At 39.1% G+C, this 20,095-nt stretch overlaps 1 protein-coding gene across 1 annotated transcript in view; it reads left to right on the top strand.

Moving 5' to 3' along the window:
• The window catches only part of CCDC83 (coiled-coil domain containing 83), a 74,178-nt gene extending 54,842 nt beyond the window's left edge, over positions 1-19,336 (top strand). The window contains exons 7-11 of the mRNA XM_049890691.1: positions 1,545-1,613; positions 13,153-13,274; positions 15,498-15,577; positions 16,078-16,280; positions 19,175-19,336. Coding sequence (XP_049746648.1) covers positions 1,545-1,613; positions 13,153-13,274; positions 15,498-15,577; positions 16,078-16,280; positions 19,175-19,336 — 636 coding nt within the window. The remainder of the gene's footprint in view (positions 1-1,544; positions 1,614-13,152; positions 13,275-15,497; positions 15,578-16,077; positions 16,281-19,174) is intronic.
• Positions 19,337-20,095: the final 759 nt, after the last annotated feature.

The following is a 20,095-nucleotide window of genomic DNA, read 5'->3' as shown; positions in this document are numbered from 1 at the left end:
GATTTTCCAAAGCTTCCAGGAAATTTTAATGTATAGTAAAGTCGAAAACCACTGCTGCATTGTTCACGTTGTGTTAAGCTGTTAGCCAATCAACTTCAGTTATGTACTGAACTGTTTTTTTATAAATGAAATTATGAATTTATAAATGAGTTATCAGTTGTAATTGGTTCCTAGGAAATACAGGCCTACTCTTAGTTTAATTAGGACTATTAAAAAAATTTTTTTGTTGTTCTTGATTGGAAATCTTCCAGCTCTAAAGACTTAACAAAAAAATTTACCCTTAACACACTTTTAAATTATTTCTGCCTGTGTTTATGATTTAGAGTATTTTTCTTAATTTCTTGTCTTTTGATTGCCCTTCAGTTACTGAATATTTAATTTGTAACCTAGCATCCTGTCATGGATTAAATTATGTCCCCTGAAAAATGTTTGCATCAATTTGGCTGGGCCATGATTCCTGGTATTGTGTGATTTTCCTATATGTTGTAAATCATGCCTCTATGATGTTAATGAGGGGGGATGGGTGACAGTTGTGTTAGTGAGGCAGGACTCAGTCTACAGGATTGGATTGTGTCCTGAGGCAATCTCTTTTGAGATATAAAAGAGAGAGAGCAGAGAGACAGGAGGACCTCATACCACCGGGAAAGCAGTGCTGGGAGAAGAGTGCATCCTTTGGACCTGGGGTCCCTGAGCGGAGAAGCTCCTAGTCCAGGGGAGGATTGAGGAGAAGGCAGACAGAGAGAGAAAGCTGACGTCCTGAACTTGGACTTTTAGCCTACTTTACTGTGAAGAAATAAATTTCTCTTCGTTAAAGCCATCCACTTGTGGTATTTCTGTTATAGCAGCACTTAATAACTAAAACACATCCATATAAAAGTATCTCACAGTTAAATATGATGTGTTATACACTGTAAAGCTTTTTTGGGTGAAACTGTAAATATCCAAGTAATTGAAAATGAATTTACTTTTTATTAACCTAGTGACAAAGTAAGACTTTTCTGCTTTTCCTCTTCTAATTTTTTTTTTTCCACGAGACTTTCCCATTACCCTTAAATTATTTGTCTTCAGGGTTGTAGATATGTGCATTGTTATTATTGACATCCAGAAATCTTTCAAATTATAAAGATATATTAATGTAATATATTCATGTGTTTGCTATATGTTAGATTATGTCTGTGACTAGGAGCTTGAAGACTGTTTGATTCTTGCATTTTAGTCATCTTAATTATGGAGCAGGTCACTTAATGATTGATTTCACCATGGCAGTCAAATTCAGTCACAATGGATGCCAAATTGAATGGACAGTCACACCATTGTCCAGTTCCCCAAATAACTTGTATCAAACAGTGTAAATCAGCAACAAAAATACAACAGGAAGGTAACAAAGAAAGAGCAACTAACCCAAAAGTTCTTAGGTATGTTCCCAAAGTAATTGCAAAATATAATTTAAAATGAATGGTCAAATAAATTGATTATGCATCATCATTGCTAAACTGTGAATTGCCAGGTGACAACCCTTCCTTAATACAGAAACTTTATTTTAGAATGCTGTAAAGTTCATTGACAAGGGCAGCTATAGAGAGATCTTGGAGAATGACTGGCTAAAAAGAGAGGTAAGTGGAATTGAATAATTTTTCTCTCTCTTTTGCACTGGAAATAACTTTTATTTACAGAACTGAAGTCGTGGGAAAAGCACGGAGCCCTGGTGGTGCAGTGGTTAAGAGCCTGGCTGCCAATCAAAAGGTCGTCAGTTCGAATCCACCAACCGCTCCTTGGAAACCCTATGGGGCAGTTCTACTCTGTCCTATAGGGTAGCTATGAGTCAAAATCAACTCGATGGCAGTGGGTTTTGGTTTGGTATGACTGACTGAGGCAAAATGAAAATCAGGTGGAGACTAGCCTTATCACAAGCTGTTACTCAACAAATACCAGAAATAATCTAAATAATAACCAGAAATCTTTTTTTAGGGGTCACGGTTCACACAATATATTCAAATGTGCAAAGCTTTTTTATGTCCTAAAACTAATCTGATCTGCCTCTTGAGCTCCCATCCTCCTGGGTGGCAGGGCCATGGCTAGAAGATCATTCTAACCTCATTCTCTGCTGATTTAAATTGCCTCTTTTGGATGACACAGTCTTCTTTGGACAAGTGCTCAGTCTTTCAGATTTCCATTTCTTTACTCCTCTCCAAGATAGATTCTTGATGTATAGGGAGATGGAGCTTATGTGACCTCTTTTAGGATGTGTTGCTAAGGAGGGCTCAGATCCATGAATCTGGATCCTTTCTCCCTCTCTGCTGTCGAGGAAGTGCTATGCCCTGCTTCCTGCACTGGTCACTTTTGAAGTAGACTGCTCTGTCCTTTTGGACCTTGTAACCAGCACCAGACCTATGGTCAAGATGTCTCTGCCCCCTGCAGCCTCTATGTCCTACCCTAGCCTGGTCCTCAGGCTCTCTTCATACCTCGTTATTGAGAGCATGCAGCAACTACAGGATCCGGGAGCACTGCCTTAGCTTCAGCTGCTCAGGTGTCTCCCTTTACCAGTGCTGCACTACCGCTCTAGCTGGATGTGGTCACGTGAGGACTTCTTCTAGAGCAGGATTTCTCAACATCAGCACTATTGACATATTGGACTAGATAATTCTTTGTTATGGCATGCTGTCCTGTTTTCCTTACTTTGGACATGCTAGTCCCACTGACTAAAATGTCTTCCCTTACCTCCTCACCCCATTACCCTTATCTGCCTAGAAAACTCCAACTCTTCCTTTAAGAATGGACTTCGGTTGTCAATTTCCTTATACATCATTTTGTAACTGCTCCAGGAAGTGTTGGATGCTCCTTCTCCAGTGCTCTCTTTGTTTCATTGTAACTCTTGGTAAGATACATTGAAATTGTTTAGCATCTGTCTCTACTACACAGAGCGGAGGCTATGTCTGTATATCCATGACACCTAATAAATAGTCTGTGCTCTTCAAATAGTTATTGGTGAACTAACAGCAACAAAAATAGACAATGGAGGAATGGATCCAAATATATGGGTTAGATCTCAGGTAGAGGAAGCAGTTATGTTGAAATCTTTGTGAATTATTTATGTTGTGGCCCAAGATGGCAGATTCCCTTCTGTCTCTTCCAAGTCCCCACTGAAATAATATTATAAAAGTACAAAAGGAACTCATTAGCAAAGAGAATAAGAGGAGTTAGTTAACTGATGGGAAATTTCAACAATTTTCTGGAAGACATATAGCAGATGTGGGAGCATGTTGTTGGATGAGACAGGCAGATAATCTTTGGTCCAGATGTTATGAGTGCTACAGAGGATGTGAAACTCAATCTGCCCTTGAAAACTTGGGAGAATCCCCGAGCGTAGAGTCTGCATGGACCATAGATAGTGGGAATAGGGGCTGGAACAGAAAACAAGGGGATTACTTCATGGTCTGAATAGGGAACATCTGCATCCCCATCACCCCCTATCACTTCCTTCACACAGAACAAAGGTATTTACTCTGGAAAGAACCTGAGAGCTCTCCTCTTGGAACACTGAACAATTATCTGACAAAAGTGAAAGGCTTTAGTGTAGATGTTTACTTCCTATTTTGACTTTTAGGAGGCTACAACCCAATAGCCCACTCCTACCTTCTCATACTAAAATGAAGTTTGCCCTTCAACCTGTTCTTCTGTACCACTTACAGAGCCTCCAGTCTGCACTCCCATCAGAGGAGAAACTTGGTATGAAAACAAACCTACTCATACAACAGTAGAGAAAACTCATTCCTTTCACCAGACCGCTCTTAAATATGACACCAAAAATCACCAGGCATATAAATACAACCAGCACAATAGAAGAGAAAGACCAAGTTGAACAAACAACAAAACGAATAAAACAGACCAAAAAAAAGAAAATACAGGGAACTGAAAAGGCCTTCTATTTATATAGTCAAAAATATTACAGAAGATATTTCATTTAGAAAACAAGGTGTTAAAGACAAAAATAAAATATAGAACAGGAAGCAGAGAGCAATCTTTCAGAACAGTGAAGACTACAATATTAACAAAGAAAGAAAAATAACAGATTTAGAGTACTGAAGTAAGATGTACAATATCCAACTAATATGAATCCCAGGGAAAAAAAAGAGCAGGGAAAATAGAGGGAAGGAAATTATCAATGAAATAATAGAAGAAAAATTCTGGGTGTAGAAAAGGAACATGAGTTTTCAGAGCACTAAGAACAAAAGGAAGGTCCTAAAAGTTTCCAGGGCAGAGGCATGGGGCAAGTTACCTACAAAGGAATAAAAACCAAACTGGCATCCAGCTTTTCAGTAGCAAAGTTCAGATGGAAAATTATTTTCAACGTGGAATTCTATACTCAGCTAAACTAGATTAAGTGCACAGTAAAGCTATTTCCAGAAATGCAAGGGCTTAGAATATTTACTTCTCAATCTTTGTTAGGAACTTACTTAACAATGTACTCCAGCAAAACAAGAAAGTAAATTTAGTAATAGGAAGACAGGAAATAGTGGTTACAACCCAGTATAACAGTGAAGGAATGTCTCAATGATAATTATGTTGCACACTGTTATGGATTGAATTGTGTCCCCCCAAAATACATGTCATAAATCCTAATGCCTACCTGTGGCTATAATCCCATTTGGGAATGGGCTTTGTTTGTTATGCTAATGAGGCAGTATTAGTGTAGGGTATGTTTTTAAGTCAATCTCTTTTGAGAAGTAAAAGAGCAGATTGAACAAGCAAGCAAGGAGAGATGGGGAAAGATAGATGCCATGCCACATGATCTTCAAGGAATAGAAGCTGAAAAGAGATTAGGACCTCCCCCCAGAGTTGTCAGAGAGAGAAAGTCTTCTGCTAGTGCTGGTGCCCTGAGTTTGGACTTATTTTTTTGTGAGAAGATATATTTCTGTTTATTAAAGCCACCCGCTTGTGGTTTTTCTGTTATAGCAGCACTACATAACTAAGACACACACCTAAAAAGCATCCCCTCCAAGTTGAAATTAATCTCACTTCCAGGCTCTAAACCCACACATTCAATAACCAGCTGTACAACTCCACCTAAAAATGCACCACCAAAAAAAAAAAAAAAACTAAACCCGTTGCTGTTGAGTCAATTCCGACTCATAGTGACCCTGTAGGACAGAGTGGAACCGCTCCATAAGGTTTTGAAGGAGCGCCTGGTGAATTTAAACTGCCAACCCTTTGGTTAGCAGCTGTAACACTTAACCATTATGCCACCAGGGTTTCAAGACATCTCAAACTTCTAAATTGGCTTCATCACCTTCCCCTTTCCCCTTTACCTCCTCTCCTGTGTCCCAGTTAAGGATCCCACCATTATGCAGTCTCCACAGACAAGAGATTGGGAGTTATCTTAAAAATGTCCTTTTCACTTCCCACATCCAGAAGGCCTCTAAAAAAACCAAAACCAAACTCATTGCTGTCAAATCAATTCCAACTCATAGTGACCCTACAGGACAGAGTAGAACTACCCCATAGGGTTTCCAAGGAGCAGCTGGTAGATTTGAACTGCTGATCTTTTGGTTAGCAGCAGAGCTCTTAATTAGGGCTCCAGAAGGCCTCTAAGTCCCATAAATTCTACTTTTGACCACCTCTCATTAACTCCTTTGCCACTGTCTTGGTTCAGGCCCTCATTGTCTCTCACCCAGACTCTCTCAGTTGCGTCTTAGCTGGTTTTCTTCCCCCCAGAGGAGAGTTTTCCACACTGCCTCAGTTATCTTTCTAAAACATAAAGTTGGTCATGTCAATCTGCTTAAAAACCTTTCAATGACTGTCCATTATTTACTAGAGTCCAAATTTCTTGGCACAAGATGTGGCCCCAATCTACTTCTCCAGGAGACCCTTTCTCTCTAGCCCCTCTGAAGAACATGCTCAGCATTTCTCAAGCTGAAAGAACTGAAGAACAAATTCACGCCTCGAGTTGCAATACTGAAGGATTCTACAGGGAAAATGTTAAACGACACAGGAAGCATCAAAAGAAGATGGAAGGAATACACAGAGTCACTATACCAAAAAGAATCAGTCGACATTCAACATTTCAGGAAGTACCATATGATCAGGAACCTATGGTACTGAAGGAAGAAGTCCAAGGTGCACTGAAGGCACTGGCAAAAAAACAAGGCTTCAGGAATTAATGGAATACCAATTGAGATGTTTCAACAAATAATGCAGCGCTGGAAGTGCTCACATGTTTATGCCAAGAAATTTGGAAGACAGCTACCTGGCCAACCAACTGGAAGAGATCCATATTCATGCCTATTCCCAACAAAGCTGATTCAATTGAATGCAGAAATTATTAAACAATATCACATGCAAGCAAAATTTTGCTGAAGATCTTTCAAAAGTGGCTGTAGCAGTGTATTAAGAGGGAGCTCCTAGAAGTTCAAGCCAGATTCAGAAGAGGACTTGGAACCAGGGGTATCATTGCTGATGTCAGATGGATCCTGGCTGAAAGCAGAGACTACCAGAAAGATGTTTACCTGTGTATTTACTGACTATGCAAAGACATTTGACTGTGTGGATCATAAAAAAATTATGGATAATGTTGTGGAGAATGGAAATTCCAGAACACTAAATTGTGCTCATAAGGAACCTGTACATGGATCAAGAGGCAGTCGTTCAAACAGAACAAGAAGATACCATGTGGTTTAAAGTCAGGAAGGGTGTGGGTCAGTGTTTAATCCTATCATTATACCTATTCAATCTGTATGCTAAGCAAATAATCTGAGAAGCTGGACCATACAAAGAATGGGACATCAGGATTGGAAGAAGACTCATTAAGAACCTGCATTATGCAGATGACACAACCTTGCTAGCTGAAAATGAAGAGGATTTGAAAACAGTTACTGATGAAGATCAAAGACCACAGCCTTCAGTATGGATTACACCTCAACATAAAGAAAAAAATCCTCACAACTGGACCAAAAAGCAACATCATGATAAATGGAGAAAAGATTGAAGTCATCAAGGATTTCATTTTATTTGGATCCACAATCAACACCCATGGAAGCAGCAGTCAGGAAATCAAAAGACACATTGCTTTGGGCAAATCTGCTGCAAGAGAGCTCTTTAAAGTGTTAAAAAGCAAAGATGTCACCTTGAGGACTAAGGTGCACCCGAGTCAAGCCATGGTGTTTTCAATCACCTCATATGCATGCAAAAGCTGGATACTGAATAAGGAAGACCAAAGAAGAATTGATGCCTTTGAATTGTATTGGTGAAGAATATTGACTATACCATGGACTGCCGAAAGAATGAACAAATCTGTCTTAGAAGAAGTGCATCTGGAGTGCTCCATAGAAGCAAGGATGGCAAGACTATGTCTCACATACTTTGGACATGTTATCAGGAGGGATGAGTCCCTGGAGAAGGACATCATGCTTGGTAAAGTAGAGGGTCATTGAAAAAGAGAAATCCTCAAGGAGATGCCTTGACACAGTGGCTGCAACAATGGGCTCAAGCATAGCAATGATTATGAGAATGTTGCAGGACTGGACAGTGTTTTGTTCTGTTGTACATAGGGTTGCTGTGAGTCAGAACCAACTTGACAGCCCCTAAGAAGAACAACAGCCCCTGTGATGTCAGATGGGTCCTGGATGAAAGCAGAGAATATCAGAAAGATGTTTGCTTGTGTTTTATTGGCCATGCAAAGGCATTCAACTGTGTAGATCATACCAAATTATGGATAACCTTTCGAAGAATGGGAATTCCAGAACACTTAATTGTGTTCATGAGAAACCTGTACATAGACCAAGAAGCAGTCATTCAAACAGAACAAGGGGGATACTGTGTGGTTTAAAGTCAAGAAAGATGTGCATCAGGGTTGTATCCTTGTACCATATTTACTCAATCTGATGCTGAGTATACTACCAAATCTTCTTCTTTGTTTCCAACTTTTGCATTCCAATCACCAGTAATTATCAATGCATCTTGATTGCATGTTTGATCAATTTCAGGCTGCAAAATTTGGTAAAAATCTTCAATTTCTTCATCTTTGGCCATAGTGGTTGGAGTGTAAATTTGAATAATAGTGGTATTAACTGGTCTTCCTTGTAGGCATATGGATATTATCCTATCAGACAGCGTGTACTTCAGGATAGATCTTGAAATGTTCTTTTTGATCATGAATGCAACGCCATTCCTCTTCAGGTTGTCATTCCCAGCATGGTAGACCATGTGATTATCCAATTCAGAATGGCCCATACCAGTCCATTTCAGCTAGGTAATGCCTAGGATATCAATATTTATGTGTTCCATTTCATTTATGATGGCTTCCAGTTTTCCTAGATTTATACTTCATATATCCCACATTCTGATTATTAATGGATGTTTGCAGCTGTTTCTTCCCATTTTGAGTCATGCCACATTAGCAAATGAAGATCCCAAAAGCGTGACTCCAGAGGCAGCTCTTCCCCAGTTGTGTTTTGAGAGCCTTCCAACCTGAAGGGCTCATCTTCTGGCACCGTATCAGACAATGTTTTAGTACTATTCATAAGGCTTTCACTGGTCAGTTTTTTCAGACATAGACTGCTAGGTCTTTCTTCCTAGTCTATCTTAGTCTGGAAGCTCAGCTGAAACCTGTCCACCAAGGGTGACCCTGCTGGTATTTGAAATACCGGTGGCAATGCTTCCAGTATCATAGCAACACACAAGCCACCACAGTACGACAAACTGACAGACACATGGTGGAATTAAAAAATAATAATAATAAAACCAAAAAATAAGTACTAATAATTTAAAAAACTCAAGGCATACTCAATAATTGAAGAATATTAGGGAGAAATTTAGTTCTTATACTTTGGTTAATTACAGTGGTATGACCCAATCATAATAATTTAATAATTTAAATCCTATAATAATGTCCTAGATCTTAGGTTTAGGAAAAATGTCTATAAGAATTTATATTTGACTTACAAGAAAGGCTGTTTTGGTACCTTGACCCTTCTTACTCAAGCCACAAATTATATTTTGTTTTATTTTTTACTTCTCATAATTCAGTGGACATAAATGACAGACGAAAGTTGAGTTTCACTGAATCATGAGCAAAAAGAACTTAGTAATAAATAACAAATCATTTTAAGATAATTCAACTTAATTTCTCTTTATTTCAATAAATATTCATTTTAGCATTATTAAATTTACTCACAAAATTAATTAAAACCACTTCTGGCTATAAGTATTATCACAAGCATTGAAAATTGGGAATAAAACAATGCATGTCAATTAATTTTGGGGGGGAAGGTTTAGAATGGGTAACAAGGGATATTTAATAATTGAACTCCTGAAAATATTTTTCCATTCAGCTATTTCTCAACAATAACCAAAAGCTTCATCAACATTGTATTTTGATAACTTTTGTCTAAAGAAGACTTGATACTGGGAAAGATATGTAGAAGAATCCTACCAGAGCTCTGGAAAGGACACAGAGTCATTCCATCGCATGACTTTCATTATCTGGTTTTATTTAGCATGCTCATTAGGAAAATGAAGAAAACTGAAATTTCCAAATGGCTTAGACTAACTCAACAAATGGAAAGCCAGAGAAACTAGACATAGGGATTCAAAGAGGTTAGAAACCAAAGTTTCAAACGTGAGGAGACAAGGATAACTTGGGTCTTTCAGGGGAATAGATAAAGAACACGTATTTTAAGATCCTAGGTGCCTGACTTATAATAGTTTTAACTAAACAATCATTCCCAATATCTATATGCATTTCTTGAGAATTTTGGGGAGGGAATGGGAGGGTAAAGTGCCTTTTTACTTGTTTTTACTTTCTTATTCCAGAAAAGGAACTAGTTTTCATTTTTCTAACATTTCAAAAAACTGGGAGGGGGATGGCAATTGATGTGCACTGTACTTAGTGCTCTATTGGAGTAGCGATATCAAAGGCTACCCTTAGCCTGAAAGTTTGGAAGTAACTCCCCAAAAGGGTCTTCATTCCCAACTTTGCAAAGAGATCAAGAACTGTGTGTGCTGCCTCCCAAGCATGCCAAACCTGTAGGTCAAACATTTCCAAATGTTCTATTAATCCCTTCTGTTTACAACTTCTAACTATAATTCCTTTTTTATCCTTTGACATTAAGACATTCAAGCTTGTAATCAAGTTGATTATATCTGAACATACAAGATCCTAAAGCACCAACCCTCTAGCTTTGTAATTTAGTATTATGGACTTAAATGGGTCTTCTGAATTGTTTGTGGCAGGTAAGTAATATACGCTTTTCTTTCTAACTCCAGGCCACCGGCAATATTTGAGCCTTTTCTATGAAACTGATATTATGATTTTTTAAGGTTTGTTCACTGGATTGTAAGCTGTCTTTGGGGAAGAGGCCATGCCTTATTTACCTTTGTATCCTTCTAGATCTAGCACAAATCCTTACCCAGTAAGAATTCAAGCATTTAGTAAATGACTTCTGTGATAATGATAAGCATGTGATAATATACTGAATGCTTCAAGATTCCAAAATACAATAACTAAATCTCAATTCCAAAGCAAAAAAATGATAGCCTTCTCCTTCCAAGTACTCGTCTCGGTTATACTCTTGGCAACTCTGGACGAGCAACACTGAATCTAAGCCCCTGTGCATTTTCTGTTTCATCATATTCCCTCGAGACTCCTATCTTCCTCCAATTTATCTTTCTAATATTTTCACCAGCCTATCACTTTGTTTTATACTCTGAATTCTAATTCTTCTGTTGTCCTGACCTTTCTTCATGAGAACCTCATGACCCATACGTTTGTTTCTTTGGGTAGGCAGAGAGGTGAGTTGGGGTTCTATGTAGTAACATTCTTCTATATATCATTCCCATTATCAAGTCTTCTTAAGATAAAAGTTATTAAAATACAATTCTTAAAGACTGAGGAGAACTCTAGCAACGGAACCACAGATTCTGTTCCTAGCTGGGTGAGCCATATTTCTTCAGTAAATGTTAACTAAGCCTGCTATGTCTATTGATGACCTTCCATTACCTACAGGGTAAAATCCAGACTCTTTAGCATTACTTGGCTCTTCCCTGCTTCCCCAGTTCCTTTCCTCCTTCTTCCTAGCTCCCACTTTGTATCTAGCCAGGCCCAAGTAATTGTGCCTTTGTACATGTGGTTCCCTCTGCCTAGAATGCGCTCTCTCTTGTCTGCCTAGGTTGTCCCTATGCTCTTCAAGATCCAGACTACATACTGTCTCTTCTATTAACCCTCCCCTGCCCCTTTGCACCTGGCATAAATAAGGGTGAACCTCTCTTTGCTCTCTCATCACCTAGACAGCCTCCATTATGGCTTTTAGCACATTGTTTTCTGATTTTATCACCTTCTTTTCCACTGAGCTAAGAGATTCTTGAAGGTTGTTTTATCTTGTTCTCCAAATGTAATATAGTTTCCGGCACATAGTAGGCATACAATACAATTGAACGAATAAACAGCATTTCATCTGTTGGATATTTCTCAGAACTACTCCAGCACTCAGAGAAGACATAATTCTATTATAGAGGCTAATAAAAAGAGCTAGTAGGTGAAAGCTAGTATTTCTTTTTAAAAATACCATACTATAGTATTTCTTTCTGGTGGTATTATTTTCCCTTGTATCATTTATAATTAACCTCAGACAGATCCTCAGTTAATTCTTAATATACCATATTGCTAAATTAATTATCTATGTGTTCTTATTTATCTCTGCCTCTAACTCATATAGCAGCAGTGCTTTTGAAGGGTAGGAAGGGACAACTCCTGCCATTCTGTAATAACTACCTAACCATGCAAACAGGTTTAGCTGATGACGTGGATAAGAGTCCCACCCATTCCTTCTTACAGAGGAAGAACAAACCCAGTGTACAGGAAAAATAAAAATCCTACTTTTCTGACACCAAATATATGTTAATCAATCCAAATTAACCTATTATCAATCTGTTCCCCTCTGTTTCGCTTCTGTTCTCACATCAGCTGCACATGCTGTACTTCTTCCTCTAATCCACACCATCCGAAGCTAGGTTAGATCTCACAAGTTCAGAGACACAGTCCTCCAGAACCATGTCTCCCCGAGACCTCAGACACCAGCCACGAGTTTGGGAGTCCCTACCACACGCTTACTTCTGACTTGCTGGCTACAAACTCGGGGTTTTACCACTACCCCTTTGGATGCCAGCCATAAGCTTGGGAGTTCCCAGGGCACTCTGGCCTGCTGGCTACAAATTTGGGGGCTCTCTCTGCCCCCCCCCCAATTTTTTTTTCTTTTTTCTCTGCCCCTTCAGGCTTTTTTTTTTTTTTCTTCAGGCTACCAGACCCTCACTTCTGATATGCTGGCTCCTACTACTCCTTCGGGCCTGATACTTTGCTAGAACAACTCACAGAACTCACAGAAAGCACTACGCTTATGACTACAGTTTTATCATAGCAAAAAGAACACAAAGAGATGCATAGCACAAGGTCTGAGAGGGTTTCCAACGTAGGCCTTCCATGTCCCAAAAAGGGATGCGCTACTGTTTCACGTGCATTGATGTCTTTCACCAACCACGAAGCCCTGGAACTTCCATATCCAGAGATTTTATGGGTTCTCATTACGATGCCACGATTAATTCAATCAGCCCACTTCCCCTAAGGTGAGTTTATAGCACAAGGTGGGCTTTTTGGCCTGATGAGCCCTCACCTGAGTCACCTCATTAGCACAAACTCTCAGGTATGGTCTGGAAGCTTATAGATAACACTAAACCCAACCAAACCCACTGCCATCAAGTCAGTTCCACTCATAGCTACCCCATAGGGCTTCCAAGGCTTTAAATCTCTACAGAAGTAGACTGCCACATCTTTTCCCTGCAGAACAACGGGTGGTTTCCAACTACTGACTTTTCAGTTAGCAGCCGATCACCTTAACCACTGTGCTACCAGGGCTCCTTTACAGATAACAAAGGCACCTAAATTACTCAGGAAATTCCAAGGGTTTAGAGCTCTCTCTCAGGAACCAAAAACAAAGAATAAATTAGGTAAAGTTAATGTAAACGCCACATCCAGTAATAAACAATAAATAATATGTGATAGATATTCCCGTCAGGCAAACACACTTTAAGGGTTGAATTTCTTTAGAAGACTAAATAGAACTAAGTCAATAAGTACCAACATCCATTTTCTTCTTCTGGGAACAGATTGCAATTCACAGGAAGGAAGTTGAAGAATTGGAAAATGCTATTCATGAGCTGGAAGAAGAAAATTTGGTGCTTATTGATCAACTGTTTAACTGTAGGCTTGTGGATCTCAACATATCCAGGTGAAAGTCATTAACATATCTAGAAAGTATTTTGTAAGCATTTGTATCTGTAAAAGTCTTTTTTAAGTTTTTGTTTTGCTTTTAATTTTAAAAAGAGTATTTAATTCTTCAATGCTCCAGTCAGAGTACAATAGTCAAAAAGAAAGAAACTCACAAAATAGCCATGGTAAAGGTATAAGATTATTACAGTGTAAGCTTTGATTGTTTTGTCAAGCAGCGCACCATAGCGATAATAGTAAACACTTAACATGAATATTACAACCGCCAACCTTTAGGAACCTACAGGACAGCAGGAGAGATAGGCATGGAAGCCCTATAGAGTGGACGCAGAGGAGGATGTATGAGGTGCAGAGTTAGCACAAAGAGGGAGTGATCAACTTTCCAGAAGCTTCCTGGAAGTTGTCTGGGCTTTTGGTTACCTTGTGAACTGCAGAATTGATTGTTTGTTTTGATAGTTAATGCAAGAGTCAAATTACTTTCTAGGAAAGAAAATTCAGAGTCTAGGAATTAAAGCAGATAGTAAGTGGAACATAGTGGAAGAGCAAGGAAGAATTTTCTACCCAGGTAGTTTCTGTTGCTTGTGTGGTGTGGAAGAATACCGTTTGAGACACAATAAATAATTTATTTACAAATTCCCTAAAATGTTTCAGATACTGATACCTTATAGTTGTTTGCTGGGCTAGGTGATGGGTGTCAGGATAAAAGATTGGAGAAACTGGGAGATAATGCAATTACTTTATAAGTTAAAGGCTAGGTGGAGTGGTGTAGAGAAAGAGGACACCTGTCTCCCTTCTACAATTATGTGTGCTGCCTGGGAGAGGTAGACACGTGTGTAGACAAGATAGGAGGTCAGGCTGAGTGAATTTTTTTGTTTACCAGGCTCCGGTATCTCCAGTCTCTTGAGCTGATGCCCTTGAGGGCCCTTAGGGGGTGGGCACCTCATTATCCTCCCAGAAGAAAATACTCTCTGTTGCCAGCCCTCATCTCTATGATCAGGTCTCCTCCAGCTCCACACTCCTGTCCCTCTCTAATCCTTGCCATCTGCTGCTCCTGTTTTCTTTGTGATTACATCTAATCTCTGCCAGCTGCTGGCTGGTTCTGTGGCTTCCAACCACTGCTACCCTGCTGTCTACTGCCCTCTTTTCCTCTTCTTGGTTCTGGCCAAACCCTAGGAAAGAGCTGCCCACCAAACTGCCAGCCCCACTTCTCTGCTTCAGTCAGCTTCATCTGGTAAATCTGATTTGGAGCTGACATGGGTGTGAAGTGCTAATAATTATAACAAAAGGGAATTCTTTCATCAGCCAGAGAGAACTTGGCCAAGGACAGGAAGGGAAAGGAGAAACATTTTCATTATTTGTTGTGTAGTATACAATTTACTGTATCAGTTTTCCTCACAAAATCTTCATTGAATTCCATCACTGTTCATCAGTGCTTTAGCGGTTATTTTCTTTAGTCCTGCTTCTGAGTATAGAGTCGCTATGCGTTGGAATTGACTCGATGGCACTGGGTTTGGTTTTGGGTTTTTTGCTGAGTTGGGAGAGAGAGAATCTTCCCAACGGCAAAAACTAAGCGTGGGCAATGTTTTTAAGAACAGGGTTAAGCTCCTCTGGTGTATGCCTCTATGGGACTCTGAACTTTTCCTTTGTAACCAGCATTTATCACACTTGTGATTACTTGTTTAATGTTTGGTTTTTTTTGCTAGACTGTAAAACTCTTGATGCAAATGTTTAGGATATTTTAGAAAGATCTTAAAGAAACAGGTGCACGTGTAAGCCCTCAATTATCTCTTATACTTCTTACCCAGAAGGATAACCTGAGAGTGTTCAAGACCTTTTATAGTACCTATTTCCAAGTCAAAGAAATATAATATGTATTATATATTTTATGGCAACTGCCCTTTCTTCCTCTTTGTTGAGAATTCCGTTCTTTATAATATTTAGTAGGGTGATGAGAAATAGAGGTGAACTGTCCCCAGCGAAGATGTAAAAGTAATGGTTTATACCACGACAGAGAAGTAGCATAGCGTGAGAAGTGCTGTGAGGCAGAGAGAAGCAGCACCTGATTCAGCCTTAGGTGAGGGAAGGTTTCCCGGAGGAAACACCCAGGGTAGAACCTATGTCTCATTTTTCACCTCTGGGTCTCTAGCACCTAGCAGACACTCTAGTGAGCATGTAGTACAATATTTGCTGACTGACAAATTACTTTTCTTATTTGTTGTTTCAGACGGCTATATCTTACCCAAGCAGCTGGACAAGAAGTGCCACCTGAAGAAACTGCTTTGGAGTTTCCAGAAGTACTTAATGGTATTATTTTATTGTGATTGTGATGATGACTTTTTCTTTTTTTTTCCAATTTAACAAACACTTATTGAGCACCTATTATGTGTGGGCACCTCATATCCAAGTGCTATTCAGGGAATAAAAACATGCCTGCTCCTTTATATTTCTCTTCTCACAGAGCCTCTCCTAACCCATCTCCTCTCTTTAGCCCCATTTTCAAAGTCCCAAATCAAGTCACCGTGTTTCACAGTGAATTACATAGACAATGGTGGAGAGGGGTGGGGTATTGTCTACACTGGCATGGTTTGGGTCCCAATTTAGCCAACCAAAATACTGACACATGCATACGTTTCCATGTGATAACTGAAACTTAGCTAACAGGAAATACAACTTAAGAGTTCTAAAAATGGGACTCGCATTTTAATAAATTCTACATTTTTAATTCTCAAAGGTCTTTTTAATTAAAAATGTGACAAAGAATGTTCAAAATATATACATAATTAATTTCTTTGTATTCATCCCAGAAGCGAGGTCAAAATTACAACATGAACAATTAAAAATGAAAGACGTGATGATTCCATTAATGGAGAGCAGTGCCTCACATATTAATCGTGAGGATAGCATCAAAGAGTTCCATCTGAAGATAGATGAAAAGGATATTTCATCCACAGAGTTTGGAACCTCTGAAATGAAATACTTACTATACGAGGATGAACAGGATTTCAAGGTAAGGTGACTTCTAAGAGAATAGTTTTATTAATTAATGGAGGAAATTAATCTATAAAATACAGATATTGAAAAATTCTATTTACAATTATCAGTAAAATTGGCCCACCATTCACCTCTCTCATTGGATACCATTTTTAATCCTACCCATGCCCAGTATGTTCCATATATTCATTTATAGACCCCTCATTACTAGTGTACCATGCATGTTATATGTAATTGCACGTTAAAAAAAAAAAAATCACCCCCAAACTTAGTGGCTCATAACAACAATCATTTATTCTTTTTCATGGCTTATCAATTAAGAATTCAGGAAAGATTCCACTGGGCAGTTATTACTTTGGAGCTGTCAGGCAGTTGTAGTTACCTGTTGGCTGATGCTGCAGTTGTCTGAAGGCTTGCTGGAGCAGGAGGACCCACCTCCAAGGTGGCTTACTCACACGGCTAGCAAGTTAGTGCTGGTTAAGCTGTGGGCCTCAGCTCTTCTCCATGAGGGCCTCTCTACAGGGCACTTCTTTGAGTTTGTCTTTTTATGGTTTCCCCCAGAGCAAGCAACCCCAGACATCAAGATGAAAGTTGCAGTGCTTTGCAAAACTTAGCCCTGGGAATCAAACACCATCACTTCCATCACATTTTCTTGATTGATGCAGTTGCAAAATTCTACCCAATGGGGAGGGAACATAGATCCTATATCTTGATGGAGGAGGGTCAGCACCACATTGTAAGAAAGACAATGTGGGATAGCATAAATATTAGTGTGGCCATCTTTGGAAAGTACAAACTGCCACATCTACCATTATTGAAACTGGAAGTATCATGCCTTTTAATGCTAAAACCTCTTTTTGGTACATTCCAATTATCCTTACATCTATTTTCCTTCTTCATACTACCAAGAACTTTAAAGTCTGGTAGGAAAGAGTGCTGTAAGAAAGCAGAAGAAACTACTAGACCAACAGAAGACATTTTAACTGCCTGCAACTTAGTCCTGCTACCATCAAGCAGCCATTCCAGGGACCAAAGTTCTAGTCTCTATAGTACCCAAGCACCCCCACGAGTATCTTGGAATCAGACTACTGGTATGTCATGATGACCTTAGGCCAGCTAGATGAATGTCTACAAAATCCCCAAATTGCACACCATTTGGTAGAATGAAAGCCCATTTTAGTTTTCTAGGGTGTCCTAACAAAATACCACAAAGTGGATTGCTTTAAGGAGCAGAAATTTATTTTCTTACAGTTCTGGAGGCTGGAAGTCCAAATCAGAGCATTAGAAGGGCTCTGTTCTTTTGCTGTCTCTCTGTTAGCTCCAGGGGAAGATTCTTCCTTATCTCTTTCATCTTCTATAGCCCCAAGCTTTTCTTAGCTTGTAGATGGGTTTTCATAATATGTCTTCCCCTGTGTGTGACTCTGTTTCCGTGTCTGTCCTCTTTTTATGACACTAGTCATACAGGACTAGGACCCACTTTTCTCTAATATGACACTGTTAATCTAACTGATAACATCCACAAAGAAAAACCCTATTTCCCAAAACAAGGTTACATTTATAGCTAGAAGAGTTAGGACTTCAACATACCTGGAGCGGGGGCGGGGAGCACAATTCAATCCATAACAAAGACTTTACTTTCCATGGATTTTTGATGTGGTGGCACTGCCATGGCCATGGTTTATTACTTTGGAATCCTTCTCCAGATGATTGTAAAATATGTGGTAGACCTCTATCAATCTGCTTTTGCCCTATCTTACATTTATTACAGCTCTATTACAATGTATTTTGAAAGCTAAAAACAACTATATGCATTTTGAGGAATAAAACGTCTTCCTTTTTCTTTCTTTGATTCTCCAAACTTAAATACATATTTTCCGAGATTTTTATTTGTTGAGCAACCCACGAAATGCAAGCTACTTGTTAGATGCTTGGGTATTTAAGGAGGGAGAACAGGAAGAAAGGAAGTCTCAAACATCCCTACACTCAAGTCACTTACAGGCTAGTAGAAGACAGATAAGAAAACCAATAATTACTGTACAAGAGGAATGTGCCTGCCACCTGTGTCTCTCTCCCTGACCAGTTTGTGAGCTTATCGTTGTTCCCCAGCACTTGAAACAGGGCCTGGCATATAGTGGGCACCCAGGAAAGGTTTGCTGAATGGAAGTACTGCAGTAGTACAAAAGAGAAAGTTATGCCTTGGAGAGTCCTGGAGGCTTCCCAGAGGGGTACTGGGTAGGGCCTTAGCTGTTTTAATCCAATTTTGGGTTGGCTATGGGATTTCATGTAAATTAGGGTATATTTTCCTATGAATTAGATTTCTAGCTCTGCTTGTTGATATCTCAGACTGTTAGTGAGTTTGGCAGTATATGGTTAAGTTTTATCTATACAATACCCCAAATCCTGTGAAAAGCACAAAATCCATGGAAAAGTTGGCCAATATTAGAATATTTTTAGTCAAAATGGCTTTAGTGGATCTTTCTCTTTAATCTTGAATAATATGGAAAGCTCTGGTATGGTTATAATCTTCCCAGCAGAGGGCCACACATGCACACACACCCACACACACCCGTGGATATAGCCAACACTTTGTTTCACCAACAAGAGCTTGCAGAGACTATATCTCCTTACTCTAGCTAGTACACCTCTGCACATCCCCCTACCCACCCCTTTACCCCTTTGCTGCCTGCTCTTTGGGAGATCTTGTCTGCTATGCCCCACTGGGAATATAAATTTTCTCAGTTGTTTGCTATTTACAGCGGGTCTCATATTTCATGGGTTATACAGCAGTTGGGCAATTAGGAGGGTAATGAAATCCATCAGATAAAGGCCAACCATAATAAAGAAAATCTAATCTATGGAGGCTGGTAACTTGCTGAATAAACTCTTCTTTTCTGTATCGGTTCACCATAGGATTATGTAAACTTGGGCCCCCTGGAAGTGAAGCTCATGACTGTGGAGAGCAAGAAAATGCCCATTCATTTTCAAGAGAAGGAACTTCCAGTCAAATTCTACGAAGATATCAGCAGTCCACAAAGACTCATCACATATAAGATGATGAAGTCTTTTCTCTAAGACTGAAAGCTGCAAAGTAAAAACAACTTTTCCTTATCAATGATCTCTGGGAACTGAAATATATCATTTGCCCATTTTATTTACACTTTGGTCTATTTTTAAACCAGTTGTTAGAATAACCCTTAGGTAAATTTATTTCTAAAGGTCACGATTACATTTCAAATCAAAGCTCCAAGTATTCAGCTTTTCATTTAGTGGTTTGGCATGAGTGATAAAAATGAAGTACGCTTTGTTTTAAAGTGTTCATAAGCCTGACAGTGGATTCAAAGTGATCTCTGAGGTTGCTTCCCACTTAAAAATTCACTAATGAGTCTATGATTCCAACATTAAATAGTTCAATTAGAAATTTTTATGAGAAAAATTTAGAAGTATGCATAGCATTGACTATATTGCTTTCCCTCTGAGGCTGCGGAATGATAACCAGTCCACAATTCAAGCCTGAGCTTGGCTACTAACTGAAAAGTTGGTGGTTTGCATCTACCTGGTAGTGCTGCAGAAGAAAGGCCTGGTGATCTACAGCTATAAGATTATAGTCATTGAAAACCCATGGAACACAATTCTACTCAGACACACATGGGGTCCCCCTGAGTCAGATCAGAATTGACTCAATGGCAGCAGGCTTGGGTTTTTTTTTTCTTTGTTTTGGGGTTTTTTTTTTTTTTTTTGGTTATTTTTTAACCTATTTATAATGAATATAAAAAAATAGAAACAAATAAATTAGAGGATGTTAATTTGTTGCATAAAATATTCCACAGATAG

Source organism: Elephas maximus, chromosome 7, assembly GCF_024166365.1.
Source record: "Elephas maximus indicus isolate mEleMax1 chromosome 7, mEleMax1 primary haplotype, whole genome shotgun sequence".
Lineage (NCBI taxonomy): Eukaryota > Metazoa > Chordata > Mammalia > Proboscidea > Elephantidae > Elephas > Elephas maximus.
Note: the sequence above shows the minus strand (reverse complement) of the source record. Positions and strands in the feature narration are given on the sequence as shown.